Source organism: Tripterygium wilfordii, chromosome 15, assembly GCF_013401445.1.
Source record: "Tripterygium wilfordii isolate XIE 37 chromosome 15, ASM1340144v1, whole genome shotgun sequence".
In the NCBI taxonomy this organism is placed as follows: Eukaryota; Viridiplantae; Streptophyta; class Magnoliopsida; order Celastrales; family Celastraceae; genus Tripterygium; species Tripterygium wilfordii.
In genome coordinates this window covers 11633373-11651586 of record NC_052246.1, presented here as the reverse complement: position 1 = coordinate 11651586, position 18214 = coordinate 11633373, and the positions used below count along the sequence as shown (strand labels likewise).

The 18214-nt window shown below is 36.0% G+C and overlaps 3 protein-coding genes across 3 annotated transcripts; all 3 read right to left on the bottom strand.

Annotated features, from left to right (window-relative positions):
* Positions 1 to 360: 360 nt before the first annotated feature.
* LOC120016148 (transmembrane emp24 domain-containing protein p24delta7-like) lies at positions 361 to 3018 on the bottom strand. Its single transcript, XM_038868776.1, has 4 exons — positions 2545 to 3018; positions 2184 to 2393; positions 944 to 1020; positions 361 to 649 (listed from the first exon to the last, which is right to left on the bottom strand). The coding sequence occupies exons 1-4, from the start codon at positions 2746 to 2748 to the stop codon at positions 505 to 507; spliced, it is 636 nt and encodes a 211-aa protein (XP_038724704.1). The 5' UTR covers positions 2749 to 3018; the 3' UTR covers positions 361 to 504.
* A 138-nt stretch (positions 3019 to 3156) lies between these two features.
* Positions 3157 to 7906, bottom strand: LOC120016145 (cystathionine gamma-synthase 1, chloroplastic). The gene is made up of 11 exons (XM_038868772.1): positions 7384 to 7906; positions 6862 to 6965; positions 6566 to 6639; positions 6287 to 6455; positions 6094 to 6153; positions 5812 to 6015; positions 5628 to 5714; positions 5211 to 5318; positions 4636 to 4731; positions 4098 to 4216; positions 3157 to 3477 (listed from the first exon to the last, which is right to left on the bottom strand). The coding sequence occupies exons 1-11, from the start codon at positions 7904 to 7906 to the stop codon at positions 3354 to 3356; spliced, it is 1668 nt and encodes a 555-aa protein (XP_038724700.1). The 3' UTR covers positions 3157 to 3353.
* Positions 7907 to 14765: 6859 nt separating this feature from the next.
* Positions 14766 to 16995, bottom strand: LOC120016435 (transcription factor MYB106-like). The gene is made up of 3 exons (XM_038869209.1): positions 16414 to 16995; positions 16183 to 16312; positions 14766 to 15720 (listed from the first exon to the last, which is right to left on the bottom strand). Exons 1-3 carry the CDS (start codon positions 16544 to 16546, stop codon positions 14883 to 14885), a joined length of 1101 nt encoding a protein of 366 aa, XP_038725137.1. The 5' UTR covers positions 16547 to 16995; the 3' UTR covers positions 14766 to 14882.
* Positions 16996 to 18214: the final 1219 nt, after the last annotated feature.

Sequence of the window (18214 nt, the reverse complement as noted above, 5' to 3'; positions counted from 1 at the left end):
TGTCATGCTATCACCACATCCAATTAATGAGTATCAAACTCAAAGGTACATTCCCACCCCTAGGTGGTAGCTACGACATTGTACTCACCTAGGGTCGCCCGCTTCCGCCATCTGAGGAGACCTGCTACCCCAATTCCTCTTCCCATGACTTTGATTACGATCGTCCCCAGTACTCTTCCTCTGTCGAGCACTGTATGTTTCCGTGGTATTGTCCTCTTGCATGACATCCCAATTATTTGGACAGGGAAGCATTCAAAATCCCATGTGTCGCTATCAGTGACTTCATTACAATTGATCAACTCTACATTGCCGAGTAGAGTTACTGTAGTCCGAAATCAAGACAATGTAATATTTTGTTCCTAAGATTCTTGTTTATGCCAACAGCAATCAATTCGTACATTGAATGCTAAACTCTGGTATTAACACAGAAAATTGAAGATGTTTCGTGCCAAACAGAAAACTAGATGTGGGAACTTAAATTCCGGAAATTTTGTTAAAGCAAAACTAGAGCAGCTTTTTCCTCTGGAAGAATGTCTTCAGATGCCATAGTTGCAAACCCGCAACTGACAAACAAATCATGAGTGAAAGGAAACTCAGGCCAGCCATTTTGGTGTTTGTTGATCTATTAAGTTCTTGCATTTCTACCTCCCTGAAACACCAACAAATAAAAAGAACCAGCAACATCATTTTTGGCGAGACAAAGAATCATCATATCGGATACAAGAGGAATATGCCATAGCAGAACACTAATACCAGACTTGTCGGAGAAAAAAAAACATTAATACCAGAATAGATTAAACCCCATGACTCTGAGGTCAATGATTCTTAAGCAAATCTTTTACGTACGCAAAATGCAGAATGGTATAAGTAGAGAAGAAGTTTCTCAATTTTACTGAACAGAACATGATGCTGGAATATCTGCATGATGTTACCAGATTCATACCTCTCGCGGAGATAAAACATCTCATCATGAATGGAAAGTACCGTGTCATACAATTTCTTCAACTCAAGTTCCATTCCCTAGCACAAAGGATCGAATTATTTATCAGTTAAAAATAAGCTGACACCTTTAAAAACTTTCTCAAATTTATTGAAAGAGAATATTATCATTTCAAGACTCCTAGACCCAGACAGTATCACAACCTTTCATTTTTAAGCCAATCTTAAAGCTCAATGTTAGGAACAATACCATGCAATTTTGTGTTATCTTGTGCATTAAAGAATGTAGCTAAATAAATCCCTTAGTTTTCTCAAACGAAAGTAACCTTAGCTAATTCAATGCTCACTGACTCTTCTAATTAGCATTTTGCAATCACTAGCACTTGTAGCCACAAATTATCATAGCACCCTACTGAAAACAGCACAGAGGCTTCTTAATCTTCACCAGCTATCCGTCTGGAGATCAAATGATTCCTTCGCCAGCCTCTCTTAGCTGAACACTTCTCGAGCTATATCAAGCTGTGTGAAATTAATGTAAAAGGGCCAAAAGGAGGGCCAAGAGATTGCCAAGTTTGATTTCCCATCTATCATATGTTAAAAATATGACGGATACCATTCGACTAGTTAGAAAAGCTTATGGAATAAATCAAACCCGTCCAGATATCGAAAGACCAAGAGATTGCCATTTTTTATTTCCCAACTAGCATATGCTAACCATATAATGGAGCTCATTCAACCACTTAGAAAACCTTCATGGAGTGAATCAAACCCGTCCAGTTATGCTTCAGTAGCAGTGTCAATGCATTCTAATATATGAGAACTGTCAACTAATAGATAGCAAAACTATATAACTCATATCTCAATTCTCTAATCAATGAGGTCTTTTTGGTTAGACAATCACAATTCTACAGAAGGAAGAAGGCTTATTAGAAATCCTTATGAACTTTCAAATCTCACCATGAGAGCTTGCCCTATTTTTTTTATAAGCTGTCGTAATTACGAATTGTAATTTGCACAATCAAAGCAAACAAAAACTTATGCACTTCAATCCACAATATCTGCTTCCACTGACCAAAAAATAGGTTTTTTCTCCCCAAACAGCCAAGCCCCATTTCATACAGTAACTTAGGGAGCAAAGCAGACAATATTGTAACTGCTAATATCATCAAACTACCAAAGATGAGCTGAAAAGGAAATGCATAGCTTAAAAGATAAGCTGAGTAAATGTCAGATCGGTTACTTACTTCAATTTGGCCTTTCTTAGCAACATTAGACCAATCCTTAGCATGCAGACCATATCTCCAATCAAAATCAATTGTGACTGTTGCCGGAGGCTTATGGTCAGGTGCCCAAAAACAAGCGGTGTAATCACCAGCCTCTGCAGCTGTAAACGCAAAATTTCCTGTTTCCACAAGATTCCCATGGTGATGATTGTTCCCATATGGGGAAGTCACCTACATAAAATCAACATAAACACCCACTTCTTTTCTATAACAAATTATACTGCATTAATCGAAATTCTTAATAAATTTTTAGATCTGCAGAATTTATTTTGATGAAACAGAGGTCAAGAATCGATGCAATTGCAAAGATGGGGGGGCACACCCTGGTAGTGAGTCTGTGCGTCTCCGGCAGAGGGTTTCCTTCGCTTGGATTGACGATGCTGTACTTGCCGACGGTCATGGCATTGCTCTTTATGTCCTCCGAAATGCACTTTGTTTGCCCCGATTGCAGATCGAACCGCATAGATTCTGCTGTTATTGACATTAATCCTAGAATTAAAATCACAACAAGACTTAAATCACACATTTTTTGGTCTCTATTTGGGGATCGAACCAGACGGGTGTGTTCTTCTTTCAGGTCCCGAAAGTGTTGAAACCGGGATGTATTTCTGTTTCTGTTTCTCGACCGAGGGACATGAGTAACGTCTTTTTAAATTTTGTTCTTGAAATAAATATGAAATTACACTACTCCATCGAAATGGTGGGCCACGTGGGTGTTAAAGATAGCCCGGCCCATGAAATTTCCGGGTTCTGTTCATCCAATCAATGCTCAAAGAACAGGTAAGCGATGTGTTCGGCCCATGAAATTTTGGACTTATAGCCCACTCTCAGTCGACTTTCATAGAAAGCGTTGTCATGGGTTTGGAATTAATCGAACAAGAAAAACTCATACCCTGCTCAAATCAATTCAAAACATCAAGGGCAAAACAAAAAACAAAAAACAAAAAAGTTGAGATAAAACTCAATGTTATTCAGTCGGACCATTACTTAATTCAAGTAAATGCACTTGAACTGACGCAGAACAGAAAATTTGGCAATCAGACATCAACTGAAGAGCCAAAAAAAAGGCACCAGGAAGGAGCAAACACAGAAAAACAGGGGAAAAAAGGGAGTTAAAGAGGGTTTCATGCTTTATATGGCCTCCAGAGCCTGAAGAACATCAGCCTTCAAATCCTCAAAGTCTTCAACTCCAAAGCTGAAACGGACCAGGTTATCCTTAATCCCATACTTAAGCCTCTCTGATTGGCTAAGGTCCCTGTGAAACAAAGATTCATAGGGGAAAAAAATTATAACAAGCAAAAAGAACCAAAATCAACCAAAACTGCACCACCACTAGTATCCACAGTGTGGAGGGAAGGTACAGTACTGTCCAGTGTGTTTTTGCCTGTGCACATCCAAAACATTATATGAATACACGTCCTTGATATGTAAAAAAACATTGAGCCTCCAAATCTACATTTAATGGTGCAGATGTGCACCGCTAAAAGTAACATACGCCCCCATTAGCCATGTTCATAGTAGACATCAACTTCTTGCCATAAACAAGTCCAACCCTTTCCAAGGGCTTGGTCACAGAAACTAATAATGACTGGTGGTGATAAGTGCATTTACTCACTCAAATTTCTCTACTCCTTAAAACACACGAGTGAGAAAGAAAGGGGGGTGAGGGAGAGGAAGAGAGACAGAATGTGCATTTCTTGGTGACATTGAAAAACTAGAATTAAACTTTGACCTAATAAGTCTTATTGGAGGAGGAAGATTGGGCATACACACAGCTGACTAGAGTTGAGAGATAATTGTTTAGACAGAGGCCATGCAATATGATGGAGATACACATATTACACACAACGTAACAAATGCTAAAAATAACATTACCAGTAAGACATAATGGCTGGCTGATCCACGATGCTCTCTACGCCACCAAAGGATGGGGCAATGTAGGGGATCTTCAATGCATCAACAAATTGTATGGTAGTCCCTAAATTGCCATCAACCTGCAAAGTTTGAAACCCATAACCTCAATAAAATTTTGCAGAAACAGAACAGTATCATCTGAAAGTGCAACAGAAGCCTATAATAGTAAGAGTCAGCATTCTACAGACATCCTGACAAGCAAAATAATCTGGTGCAGTAGCTAGTAAGGTGGGTATATCTGAAAAGCAAGCTAGGAGTTCAATTGTGTGTTAATTTCTTTTTTCTATTGGCAACAAAAGCAACAGGCAAGTTTATTGAAACAAGGCATAATGGGGGTGCCAGCAGTGTTTAGCAACCCTTCAAATATTGTTGCAAGTTCTACATGCCTATCTTTCACAAGTCACAACAAAATTCACCATCCATCCTCCCAGCCCCTCATGCCTGCCCTGAAGAAAAGAAAAAGACCGAAAGTCCCAGATAAGCTGGAAGATATTCTCACCTCAAAGCTCACCACACCCCCAAACCCAGTCATTTGCCGCTTGGCAAGGTGATGTTCAGGATGACTCGGCAGGCCTGGATAATAGACACGTTTCACCTGCAGTCAATATTGCATCATTCCTCATGCCATACGAAGAGTCAGAATGCCAGCACATTTATGCAAATTATCAAGTTTTTCATGCTTTGATGTCTCCTTAGCAACAAATCACTGATAGTAAACGGTCATCTAGCATCAACATGCTGAATTATTGTGAATTTTTTTACTGCTTATGTACATGTAATGTCAACAACTTTCAAGATGTTGTATCAGGGAGAAATTTTAATAAAATATATCACCATTAACATTAACATATAATTAAATTCTGGTCCAAAAAATAGTTGTAGTTGGATACAATGAGGTATTAAATAAACCATGCTATAACCACAAAAGAAATTTCAGGTTTACAGTTGGATAGAGAACATTAAAATCCTAAGTCAGAAAATGAAAAACAAAAGGTAATAAAACATTTGTCGAACCCGTATTCACGTAAGTACATCATTCCATTCATGAGTATGACGTTTTAAATGCAATCCTACCTTAGGATGTGCCTCTAAAACTTCGGCCATCCTCTGTGCAGTTGAATTCTGTTGCTGTACACGAAGATGCAGTGTCTTCATGCCTCGGACAATCAGATATGCGGCATTCTGTTCAAGAGGAAAAGTGAGAATAATGGATGAATAAAATATAACTTACTGTGATCTAAAGATGCAAGAAAATTTACTAAACGCAAAAAGAAGCAAATCCTGACAAAATAAAAGATGAATCATCTAAATATCATGAGAGGAACCTCGGCTTTGAAAACTATTTTCAAACGAGGGCCTAGAACCTAAACATGTGTTATCTTTACCATCTTTGCATTCTTAGTGTACAAATCAATATCACAGACATCCTCTCAATGTTTAAATGAACATAAAGAAACTATAAAAAACTAAAGCTGTGACTAGTTGACTCACTGGGTTAAGAACACCACCCAAAACGTGATGCAGATTACGAATTTGTGATATCACCTTCTCAGAACCACTTATACATCCGCCAAGAACCTGGAACAGAAAAATAAAATTGCTTTTTCAGATGTATACATTCCTCAATATTTTAAGGTCCAATTTTTATACTCCACTGACTGAAAAGCTGGCTTACATCGTTGTGGCCCCCAATAAATTTTGTGGCAGAGTGTAGAACAATATCAGCACCAAGCGCTAGGGCCTTTTGATTGAGAGGAGAAGCAAAAGTACCGTCTATGCAAACCAGAGCTCCTTTTCGGTGGCAAAGGTCAGAAACCAACTTAATGTCTACACATCTCAGGAATGGATTAGTTGGAGACTCGGTGAAGAAGAGAGATACCTGCACAGGAAGAGCCTTCAGTCATAATAAAACTCTAAGTGACACTTCAAACAGCAAAGTAATTACTAATTAACTTACATTGTCCTCATTGAGGGCAGATTCCAAGGCCCCTATATCAGCAGGGTCAATGACAGTAGCCTGAACATTAAATTCAAAAGTTCAGCATTACTTTCAATAAAAAAAAAAAACCAACTAACGAACAATAACAGAAACATAAAACTGTATTAGCAAGGGCATCACATATAGGAACATATAAAAAGCAACTACATACCTTGATTCCCATTTTAGGAAGGAATGTCTCAATAAATATCCTAGTCTTCCTATAGCAATCCAATGTAGTCACAAGGTGCCCACCAGCAGGAACCAGGGCCATCAACAAGACTGTACTGGCACACATTCCAGAAGCCATAAACAATGTGTCTTCAGCTCCCTCAAGTGCACTGATCCAAAATGAAATACAATGTAACCTCATAAATGTTTTTCTTGAATGCCTCATTAATTGATATATCTCGTACAAAATCAGAACAGAGTAGAACAAAAGTACACACACCTTATTTTCTGCTCCGCAACCACAGTTGTGGGATTCCCATAGCGCCCATATTCAAAACTTGCACGGCGTTTCTCCTGCCAAACACCACAAAAATTTTCATCATGCATCACAATAAAATAATAGTTATATTTCTTAGAGAGATATATAATCAATCAATGCTGCCAGAAATTGATTATCACATGAAAAAAAAAAAAAAAAAAGGCAAGATAAAATGGCAGTTAGACTTTGAATGTCATGCAACAAATGATTGAGACATGCACTTCAGCAAGCTACAGTAGATGTTGTAAAATACAAACCTTGAAATCAATGAGCTCAGCAGTGTTCTTGAAAAAGTAGGCAGAAGTGTTGAGCAGTGGGGTTGTAATTGCATCAGTATCTATAACGCGACCTAATCTCTCACCTACATCCAACGCAAAGATCACAGTTGCTATGTCAATCATTGCACGATAACAGATTTATTTCCTCAACAGCAGATCTACAATCTACTAAAAAATAGAAGAAAGCTAATCAAGCAGATTCCTCTCCCACATGTCGAATCAGAATAGAGAGAAAATATATAGATCAAAAAATACACACTTTGATGACTAGAAACAATTAATAGATATAAATTTATTGTGAGTTGAAACACAACTAATGTACTGATCAAGGATAAAATAATGACATCAATAAATATGCAGAAAACATATCTCCCTAGAAGAAAGAGAATCCATATAGAATCAAAAACGAAAGCGAGGCATGCATCAGAAAGATCGGAACTGGAATACACACGCTCTTTTAGAGAAATAAAGAGTAAACTAGCCCAGCTTTCATTTGCATACCAGCATGAACTGCGATGCTACCATCGGAACTCAAAAAAGATGCGTATTTGTTCAAAACCGGTAAATCTTCTAACTGTACACTTCCGTTCTCATTATTCAATCCTTCAACCACCTGCAAATCCTCCTCAGCCGTCAATTCGACGGGAGAGACTGCAGGCAGAGCGGCAGCGGACGCGGCGGATGATCCAGCCGCCCCCGCCGCCGCGGAGGGAACAGAGTTGGCGGAGTTGTTCGACCACTTCGCAGCGACGATCTGTGCAACACCGATGTTGCTGCAGTTCCGGCGAGCCTTGATGCTGAGCTGGCGCACGAAGTTCGGAGGGAACCTGAATATCATAGAAGACAATCCACCCCCGCCGCAAAACGAGGGAGTCCGGTTCCGCAGAGATTTGACTCTGCAGGAGAATCGACGGTGACTCGGCTCATCCGTGCCTGAAAAGGAATCGGGACCGGAGCGGCACTCGAAGGGGTAGGAGGCAGAGGGAATGAAAGTCCTAGGGCATGGACACCAAGACACGGCCATTTCTCTATACGGGGGTCTTTTCCTGAGATGTGGAGAGAGGTAGTTCCACGGCGAAGGACTCAACTTGTTAAATAGGAAGGATGAGTTGTCGTTTTGTTCCTTTTTTTTAATCTTTATAATAATCTTTATACCTAGGGTTAGTTAACCATGGTTAGATATTGACTGGGGATTTTAATTTTTTATGCGATTTGTTGCCGGCGTTTTTAATCCTCCATACAACATGTCGGCTCTTTTTTGTCCGGAGTGATTTTATATCCACCCAAAATATGACTCTCATTTAATCATTTTATCTTTGAAATTATATGGAATATGAAATAATCATTAATTACAAATAAATATAGGGTATACTTGACATTCAATACTCTATATTAATTAGAGGTAAAATAATTTTTGGGATTTCAAATATTATTCTTTATCCCACTAATCCATGGAACTTGTAGAATTATACGGTCATTTTAGACTTGGAATATGGAGTTTGGGATTTAAGTTTATTCTAATTTGAATATTCTCTCCATCATAATAAAAAATATTATTTTAAATTAAAATATTTAATTGTTAGGTAAAAATAATACGTAAAATTCATTTTAAAAGAATAAGAAGAAAAAAGTTTAATTTAAGTTTAAAATACTATCACTACGATACAAAATGTCATTTTCAAATAAACACTATTAACAATTTCGACAATATCCCGTAATTATGTATTTTAAATGTCACTTTTTTATATTATTTCATTTATCATTATTAATTTGATCACATAAATTATTTTTTTAAAAAATTATTTTTTCATTTTATTGTTTTAGTTTGGATATTCAAATTGAAGTATTATTTTTTTTAATTTAAATTTGTCATAGGTGAAATAATTGTAATTTTTATTCTAATCAAACATAATTAAGAAAACCAATGACATAAAAAAAAAGTAGCATAAGAGTGTGATCCAAACATACGCTAACCAAACTAGCAGTAAGCATTCGAAACCTTGGGTCCATTTGGTAGAGTGAAAATATTCAATGCTAGCGGAAAAACTGTTGAAATAAAATATTATAATATTAGATTTTTTTATTTTTATATTAAAAGTTTATATTAAATTTAATCTAATAAATATAATTCTTATTTAAATTAATTTTAAGTATATTTTTTAGTAAATATTTTATATTAATTAAATATTATAATATGATACAAGCGGGAATAATAAAATATTTTAAATTTTTTATATCAAAACTGAAAATGTTAATTAGTAAAATAAACTGTAAATATTAATTAATTAATTATTAGATTAAATTTAATCAAAAATAAATATCAAATTTAAAAATTATATTAATTTTTATCATTTAATTTATTTTATATGCTCTTTTATTATATTTAATGTTTATTTTAATTTTTATAAATATTAAATTTAATTTTTTAATTCTTCTTAAAAAATAATTTTATAATATTAAGTACAAAAATATATATATTATTAAAATTATGGGGCCCACATTAATTCTTATAAAAGTTTAAAAAGCTAATGATTACGTGGGCTCCACAATTTAAAAAATTTAAAAAATATGGTAAACGGATCCTCCTAGAGAAGCTTCGTGCAGGAGCTTCTCATAATTCAACGGAACCGCACAATGGTGCCGTCAATGGAACCAAAAGCCATTTCGCTGCACCAAACATGCACCTGGTTTGGCGTTGCCTACTTGCATGTTGAAATTGGGAGACAAATAAGATGTGTTTGCGAGTCCGGGTGGTTGGTAGGGTTTTCACTTTTCGATGATGTCCTCCATTTTGTCCCCAACAAAATTACATCAGAACACATAATCTCAATACAACCACATTAGCAAAACACGTCTCTCAATACAACCATATCAGTAAAACACATTTTCCAATACGGCCACCTCAACAAAATATAACATCTTTATATGTGGTATTCAAATAACTTTTGATTAAAAACACATAAATATGACCCACTTCACATTAAATGGAGATATTTTAGGGGTCACTTTTTGAGAGTCCCGAGTATTATAAATCAATCAATACTAAATATATAAATCAATTAGTACTAATCATGTTAACGATCCTCAAGACTCAAATTGACAGAGACTAATTGTGGTCATAATTTGGTTCAATGCATTCTGAGTTGTGTTCAACTTCAACCAAACAAAGTCCGCACCCCACTATCCACAGTCTTCAGTTCTGTCACAAGTGTCAACCGTGTGGACCCATAAAAGTACAATTAAAATAAAACATGGACCAATCACATGATCAATTCTATTTCTATTGGGCCTCTACTCATTTGGGCTGGGACGGAAAAAGTAATATGGTAGCTTTAGTCACATTTTTTATTTTTCTAAAGACACCCCGTCAATTGATTTTTATAAGGGATTGTCAATTTAGATTGAGGTGTCTTTAAAAAAAAAATCGGGGTGTGACTAAAACTACCCGAAGTAATATCGTACAATCCGTCATCTCCACTAATGCGTTTGGTTTTGGGAGTGTCGGTGTTCGATCATTTGTCTGGTTTATTATAAGGCAATTTCATTTGCATTGCTCATTTGCTCCTCACCAGTTTTATAATAGGTATATATACTAGGAGAGGCAAAAAAAATCAATTATCAATCGAACAACAAATCGTGTTTATGAATTATTTACATCAGACTCTAACTCGGGTGGATTAGATTTCAAACGTACTGGCAATTGCAACGGCTTAGGATTTGCTAGACCAACAAAAATGTTGGCCCGGTCCCACCTTTATTACACAAAAAGTCAAGTCAGCCACTTCTTCCAATACAGCCATATCAACAACATTACATTCATCCATATTATCCACAACAAAACTGCATCAAAACACAAAATATCAATACATCCACATCAACAAAACACTTCTTCCAATACAACCACATAAGCAAAACACGTTTCACAATACAGTCACATCAGCAAAAACAACATTTTTGTTGACCCAATAACACATTACCATTGCAAGTGTTAATTGGCTAAACTCATATTAGTTTAAATACGAATAAATAAATTAAACGATAACATAATCCTGGTTAAAATCCAAACAAGTATATAAGACTATTTTCGTGTTTGGACCTGGACTCGATTTAAATTAGATAAAAAAAATTGTGATTGGATCTGAATTTTAAACATATAAAATATGCCTAAACTTGGTTTGATTCGAGTACGACAAATTCGGTTATTCGGATTGGACATAGTCTTGCAACCGTAGGTAAAATACACAAGGTTGAGCAGCAAGGTGATTTTGGGACCCAAAAAAGTGACGAAGTCAGGAGTAAGAGAAGAGTTGCAGAAACCTATGGAATGCATGGTATAAACATAAAAATGTGAGGGCATTACAGGCAGCAGAAACACATGTTAATAGTCAAAGCAGCAAAGCGGTTCCCTGTTTTCATTTTCGCACAGTTTAGATTAGGCAGACCGCACAATATTGACAAGATTAGGCGGTGTCTCAGTACCAGTGCCTGAACACCAGGAAATCACAACCCATAGAACCTAAATCTGCCGACAGACAGCCCCCCAAAAAGCGTTTGTAGTTTGAACTACTGCTACTAACAAATACTACAAGGCTGCGGCGTGTGACTTTGTACTGCAAGACGTGAGTATTCACTTTTAGGGTTTAGACGATGAGGGGCTGGGCATTTGGTCTATTATTTATGTACCCTTAGGGCAAATGCAATGAGAAACAACTTACTGTGCCAACATTTTTGTTGCCCCGGTCCCACCTCTATTACACAAAAAGTCAAGTCAAACACGTATTCTAATACAGCCACATCAGCAAAACACAAATTTCTATACACTTTTTCTTCCCACACACTTTCTCTTTCCACCCAACCCAACAACATTCCATTCCTCCATATTATCCACAACAAAACTACACCAAAACATCAAATATCAATACATCCACATCAACAAAACACTTATCCCAATACAGCCACATAAGCAAAACACATTTTACAATACAGCCACATCAGCAAAAGACAACATCTTTGTTGGCCCAATACTAATTCACCATTGCATTTGCCCTTAGCGGCCCAAGGGGATTATGGTTTATCAGGAGGCCCAAATCGAACAAGACTATATCAATCATTTTAGATTTTTAGTTGACATGAGTAGGCCCATTATGGAACAAATGGGCTTTGTAGAATCAAATCAAGTCAAAACCTGACACCCATTACTTTTCAACTACACCTCATTTTTGGTCAACTTAGGTTTAACCCTTTAGTATCGTCACCCTCCACCCCAACCCCTCAACGAGAGACTTGCGAGTAGGACGGGAGACTTGCTAGCACGTCGTCGCTAAGTATGCCCTCTCTGCCCTACACTGCCGCTAAGCACGTCATCCTCACGCTATCACAATGATGAGCTTTTAGGGTGTTTTTTTTTGGATCTCTGGGTTTGCATCAATTTAGGAGCCACTAGATTCTTGATTTATAAAAGTTGAACTAGTTAAAGATTTAGGGGTTTCTAAATTGCATCATTGTAGGATGACATATCACTTCGAGTCGATGCAAAAGATGAGCATCATGAAGGTAATGCAAACAATGACACAACTCTAACTTTCACTACTAATATAGGATGTAGATATACTGAGGTGTGGTTTGAAAACAGTGGAGTGCAAATAAAGTTCACCAAACCTGTATGATACAAGAAGTCCAAAAAAGGGCCCACGAGCCCAGAAAGTGGATTAACGAAAAGAACTTCTGTGAAGAAAGAAAATCACTGAAAGAAAATGCTTGAAAGTACAGTGAAATGATGATATGCTTTTTTTGAAATAAGGTTATAGATTTGATTGTATTCATATACCCAATAAATTAGGTAAGAGAAATTGAGGACAGTAGGCACTATGAGCCCCCATAAAGATGAATGACAACCAAGAGGACTAAAAAAGAAAAACAAAAAAACACAAACCCAAAACCAATCATCTCCGAACACTCCCAAACGACACCGTTTTCCACCGGATATCGTCGAAAATCGAATGATACTGTGTTACACAAGACTTCACCGGATTAAACAAACAAACATGAAAAAACAACATGAACAAAGCATATATGACCTTTTGAGAACTCCTCCAAACAGATTTAAAAGTATATCAACATCTAGAACCAAATCTAACTCCACTGAAATCATTACTATCCACACTTGATCTTGGAGTTTGAAACTCAGAACATGTTAAAAAAGCTCCCATTATATATCGTTCTTGAAGCAAAATCATATCCCAAACGGAATTCTTGAGAAAAAAAATATGACATGTTGTTGTTTTGAGTTTTGTCTTTAGCAAGCCACATGATAACTAAGTAACAAGTCGAATTTCACAATTTTAACTAGAAATACTCATCGAACACACTGATCATCTTAGATGGTTGAGATCAAAGGTTCAAAAAAAAAGTGCATATAGGCAATTATGTATAATATTTCTCAATATATGAGAAGGTTTTTTTTTTTTAAAATTTTTTTATGATTGAATGAAGAATATTGAAAGTTTGTTTTTGTGAATTAGAAATTAGAGTGAAGTATAATATTGGTGTTACTTTTATTTGTTACTTCCTTTAATCCATGCATCAAATTCAACAACCATTCTGTTTCTGAATAATAATAAAAAAAAAATTCAATTGAAGTCATAAAGAATAATCAATGCAAAGGGGAGTAGGGGACCATATTGGCAATTCCCATTATTAATTGCTACATTTAATCTCAACACACATTGAGGGTAAAATTAAAAACCACCTTTTTGTGGGACCATATGTATGATATCTTCTAGACATGAAATGGGTGTTGCTTCATTGGCTTGTCTGTGTGAAATATGTACATTATTTAAAATTAATTTTATTTATTCATATAAGTATCAAAAAGGGTTTATAAGTTTTTTATATCATAAGATATCCAGAGTATAATTGGCACTATTAATTGTGGAGATACTCTTACATTATTTTCTTCAAAGCTGTGAAGTGAAATATATTATTTACATAGTTTATTTATTATTTAATGCGTATTTGTTTTTGAAATACCGCTGAGAAATATGTTTTTCATTGGAATCGAACATTGGGCACACATATGTCTAATAATTCAATCGATTGCCAACCGATTTACCTTTCGTTAGTAATTTTAATGCATCTTAGAAGTAAATATGGCTAGTGAAAAGCAAAGATACTTTGATAAATTTGAGTAGACAAGTGAGCTAGAGTAACCAAGATTGTCACAATCTCTCTATGCACATTTGTATTATTAGTGATCAAACACAACTCAAAAAAAAAAAAAATCAAAGCTGTAAATGGACATTAATATTTTATGAAACAGACAGATTATAAGTTCTCCTTTTGGCCCAATCTTCTAATTATGCTTTTTTGAAAAATGCATGGACTCAAAAGTAGAGAGGACACAATAGGTCAAACAAAACATTTGATACAGTAAATTGCTGGGCTCCTTCACCTCCAATCCTTGGCAAAATAAGGTAATTTCTTTCACTATTAATCAGAATGGGACATGGAACGAAGAACAATAAATTCTGCCAACAACCCCTCCGTCAAGTTGAGATCAGTTAAGACATATGCTCGACTTAGAGGCACCAAGTTCAAATTCTCCATCCCGTTTATGTACAAAAGAAAAAAAAAATATATATTATGTGTACATATATAGGTAAACAAAACTAGTTAAGAGCAATTATTCACTTCAAATAGTCCAAGTTAGACTATACATATATGTATCTATAGATAAACAAAACTAATTAAAGGCAATCATTCAGTCCAAGAACACCAAGTATAGAACAAATTTTGTTCCACACTATATTAAAAAAAGAAGAAGAAACAATATATATATATATATATATATATATATATATAGAGAGAGAGAGAGAGAGAGAGAGAGAGAGAGAGAGATGGATTGTTATTGAACGGTTGAATTCTATCTATTAAGTGGGGAGAAATAAGCTAAAAGTATTAACAATTGAAACATCTCATATGCATAGAGAATTATGTCCTCATCACAACATTGGTGAATGATCTGGAGATAAGTTCACCAAATTAAGAATGCTGTTCCAGTAATTCTTGTTATCTTCATAATACTTACTACCTTCTTCACCACCACCACAATTGTCACTGTCTTTGCCACTATCGGACAAACTCCGGTCACCGGAATTATTAAGCAGAAGACTAGTAAACCCTTCATCCATAATATTAACATGCTCACTGTTACCTCTCAAAGAGTACTCTGGAGAAGCCCAAGCAGATTCAATAGATAGAGTCATATCATGATGGAATCCTGAAGTGAAAGACACAGAATTCTCCATACTTTTCCAATCCTGTTCATGACCTTCTTCTCTAATAATACCAGTCTCTGAAGATGAATTACCTGAAGTACCCGCAAATTCTATTGTATGCACTAAGTTGTCCCCAACTGAGGAAGTCATAATAGGTGGTGCATTTTCTGAGAATGTGAGAGTTGATGTTGGAGACTCCAAGTCACATCCACCAGAACTCCAAGTTTTCATCATGTCAAGCGACCTATTTGGCTGAGCTGAAGCTGAAGTTGAAGCTGATGAAAGATTGTACGTTGTTGGGGTGTTAAAGGATGATCTAAGCTTTGATTCTCTAACCAATCTAGCCTCGGCTTCGAGCCGGGCACTTTCCCATTGAGCCATGTGGCTCAGGTTAGCTGCATTCTTGGATTGGCCATCTGTGGACAGCAAAGCATCATTTTTAGGCTTGTGAGTGACTGGATCAATACCCATTTTGGCTAATCTTTTCTTAAGATGGGTATTCCAATAGTTCTTGATTTCATTGTCTGTCCTCTTTGGTAAGTGAGTGGCTATAGCCGACCACCTGAGAAGAACAAGACAAAGAAGACATAATACAGACGGAGCTTGTGAAAAATAAATAAACCTGAGATCCTAGAAATCATTAACAGTGACAAAGGCATTTTTTGTTCATAAACATTGAAAAGACCAAACCCACTAAGAAAACAAAAACACTTGATTGTAAAATACATAGCATTTGGAATACCCATTAAATGAAATGGTAATGTCAGAAATAGTACATAATGATAAACAGAAGAAGCCATTGGTTCAAAAAGATGGCCCAAACGACAATTCTGATAGAGGCTACTATTGAGCAGTCGACAGCAATAAATCTCAGATGAACTGAGTTCATGTGGAATTCCCACAAAAATTGTGGATCCGAGCAATAAAGAATAGTTGGCAAAACCTATACATTAGATTATCACCAACAAGGGAATAAATCACAAACTCTAAACAATTGAAGTTAACAAAGACAAAAGCTTTGTACCTGTTCCCCAAGAGGGCATGGAGTTGAATGATGGACTGTTCCTCTTGCAAACTGAATTTGCCTCTCTTAATGTCAGGTCTTAGATAATTAGTCCATCTAAGCCTGCAGCTCTTACCACATCTTTGAAGGCCTGTCATGAAAGATGAGAAAGAATTACACTCCACAAATAGTCACTAAAAACAAGTTGTTACCACTGTAATACAGAACAAAGTTGTAAGTGAATTTTTTTACCAGCTCTTGCAGGCAAGGCACGCCAGCTTCCATGACCATGATCTTCAATATAAGCCAAGAGTTTCTGATCCTCGTCATGAGTCCATGGTCCTTTCTTCAAGCCAACCTTGTCACAACATGGTGATCGACCCATTTGAGAGTGCAGATCAGCATAAAAGGTAGCAGTAGTATGGTCTTTATATACACAAAGATATGGAGAGGTTTATGGGGTGAGAGAACGTTTTGTGATGATTATAAATGAAAAGATGGGCAGAGAAAAAAGGTCAGCGAAATAAATGGGATAATGAAATTTAATTTTGGATCAGTAAAAAAGTCACACACACACAAGACAAAAGTCTCCTTGATTTCAAGCTTAGCTTAGCAGTTACTAGCTTTGCTGACTTTGCTGCTTTGGTGCTTTTACTTGTGTTTAGAATGCAATAAAAACTTAGTGAGATTGGAGGTTGTCATTGTCTTTATAAAGATGGTAATATTTGACATATATGGGATTTAGTCTCTTTTTTTTAAAAAAAAAGAATTCTTATCAGTAAGTAATCACACGTCATCTTTTATCATTAGTAATGCAATACAAGTGCAGTTGAAAAACAAGTAATTACAAGCGTATTATATACAGAACTGTTATAATATATACAGAACTGTTATACCAATATAAATCCAGGTCAGTCAGGATGGACCTGTTTAATTATATATCTATTTTACCCAATTAAAACACAGATTCAATTAACTAATGTCTAAAAAAAATATAATGACAATTCAATGTTAAATTGGGTCCGACTCTAATGGTACCTATTCAGCCTGGATCCAATCCATTTAGAACTCTGTCAACAGTTACAGACATATTAGTGACAATAATTAGTCTAATTTCAACAGCAGTAGGAAACATATCACCATGACAAAAAAATTTCTAAGAAGAAACAAGATAGTGTAATATATATTGTTGAACCTATCACTGATATTACAAGTTTTACAACCAATGTCATATTGACCAATTAACAATTAAGGCATAAACGTACTATAGGCATACCAGGATGAGTCATCTGACCACACCACATCAAGGTCTGCAATTGCATACTGTGACAGCCACCAGCAGCATATTTATGAAGACTGTATTCATCTACCATGAGACCAGGACTATCAAACAGTATCTATAGTTACCCTAAAAGGGGTTCAAAAATGTAGAAACCAGGACAAGTCACAAATTCATTGGATCTAGAGAGATTACTGGTCCCTCTTCTACTTTAGTAAATTTATAGAAAAATGAAGATTCATAAGCCAAGGTTTAACATACACACTACTTGATATGTTTAGATCTAAGAAAAGCCTAATATATGTCATGACTCGTGAGTTGTGACAAAAACTCAGATGCACACTCAGTTACAATATATGTACATAGCTTACCTTGCTTCTAATGTCTAGGCTGTATATATGTATAAATTATGTATGTAATGAACGTTCTGTCCAATGTAATAGTGCCCCCATTCTGAAGAACCTCAGAAAGGATAATGACATCATTTCAAAAATCATAATGGAAGACCTAAGGACTTAGTTTCCAAAGCACGATTATCCTAGGCACTCACAGGGTTCCTTTCACATACATAATGGAGCTAGAACAACATGGACCAGGACCCCTAGTTGAATGGAATGTCCTAATTAGCCAAAGCTCTTTTCTTCTCATTTATATGTCTTTCAAAAAATCACACATACACAGATTTATTATCAAAGACGTGGACCTTGATTCATCACTTACTCAAACTTGCCTTGCCTGCCAACAAAGGTTGACCAAGGCCGCTTCCATTGAAGG

Bases quoted from the DNA above. Each gene is read 5' to 3' on its own strand.
- LOC120016148 (XM_038868776.1), bottom strand. From the start codon at position 2,748: ATGTGTGATTTAAGTCTTGTTGTGATTTTAATTCTAGGATTAATGTCA. The intron at 2,394-2,544 runs GTGTGCCCCCCC...GATTTTATGTAG, and splicing joins CGCACAGACTCACTACCAGG to GTGACTTCCCCATATGGGAA. The intron at 650-943 runs GTATGAATCTGG...TTGGTGTTTCAG, and splicing joins ATGTTTTATCTCCGCGAGAG to GGAGGTAGAAATGCAAGAAC.
- LOC120016145 (XM_038868772.1), bottom strand. From the start codon at position 7,906: ATGGCCGTGTCTTGGTGTCCATGCCCTAGGACTTTCATTCCCTCTGCC. The intron at 5,319-5,627 runs GTGAGTCAACTA...CCTCTTGAACAG, and splicing joins TGGGTGGTGTTCTTAACCCA to AATGCCGCATATCTGATTGT. The intron at 4,217-4,635 runs GTGAGAATATCT...CAAACTTTGCAG, and splicing joins GGGGTGTGGTGAGCTTTGAG to GTTGATGGCAATTTAGGGAC.
- LOC120016435 (XM_038869209.1), bottom strand. From the start codon at position 16,546: ATGGGTCGATCACCATGTTGTGACAAGGTTGGCTTGAAGAAAGGACCA. The intron at 16,313-16,413 runs GTAAAAAAATTC...CTTTCATGACAG, and splicing joins TGCCTTGCCTGCAAGAGCTG to GCCTTCAAAGATGTGGTAAG. The intron at 15,721-16,182 runs GTACAAAGCTTT...TGTTCTTCTCAG, and splicing joins CATGCCCTCTTGGGGAACAG to GTGGTCGGCTATAGCCACTC.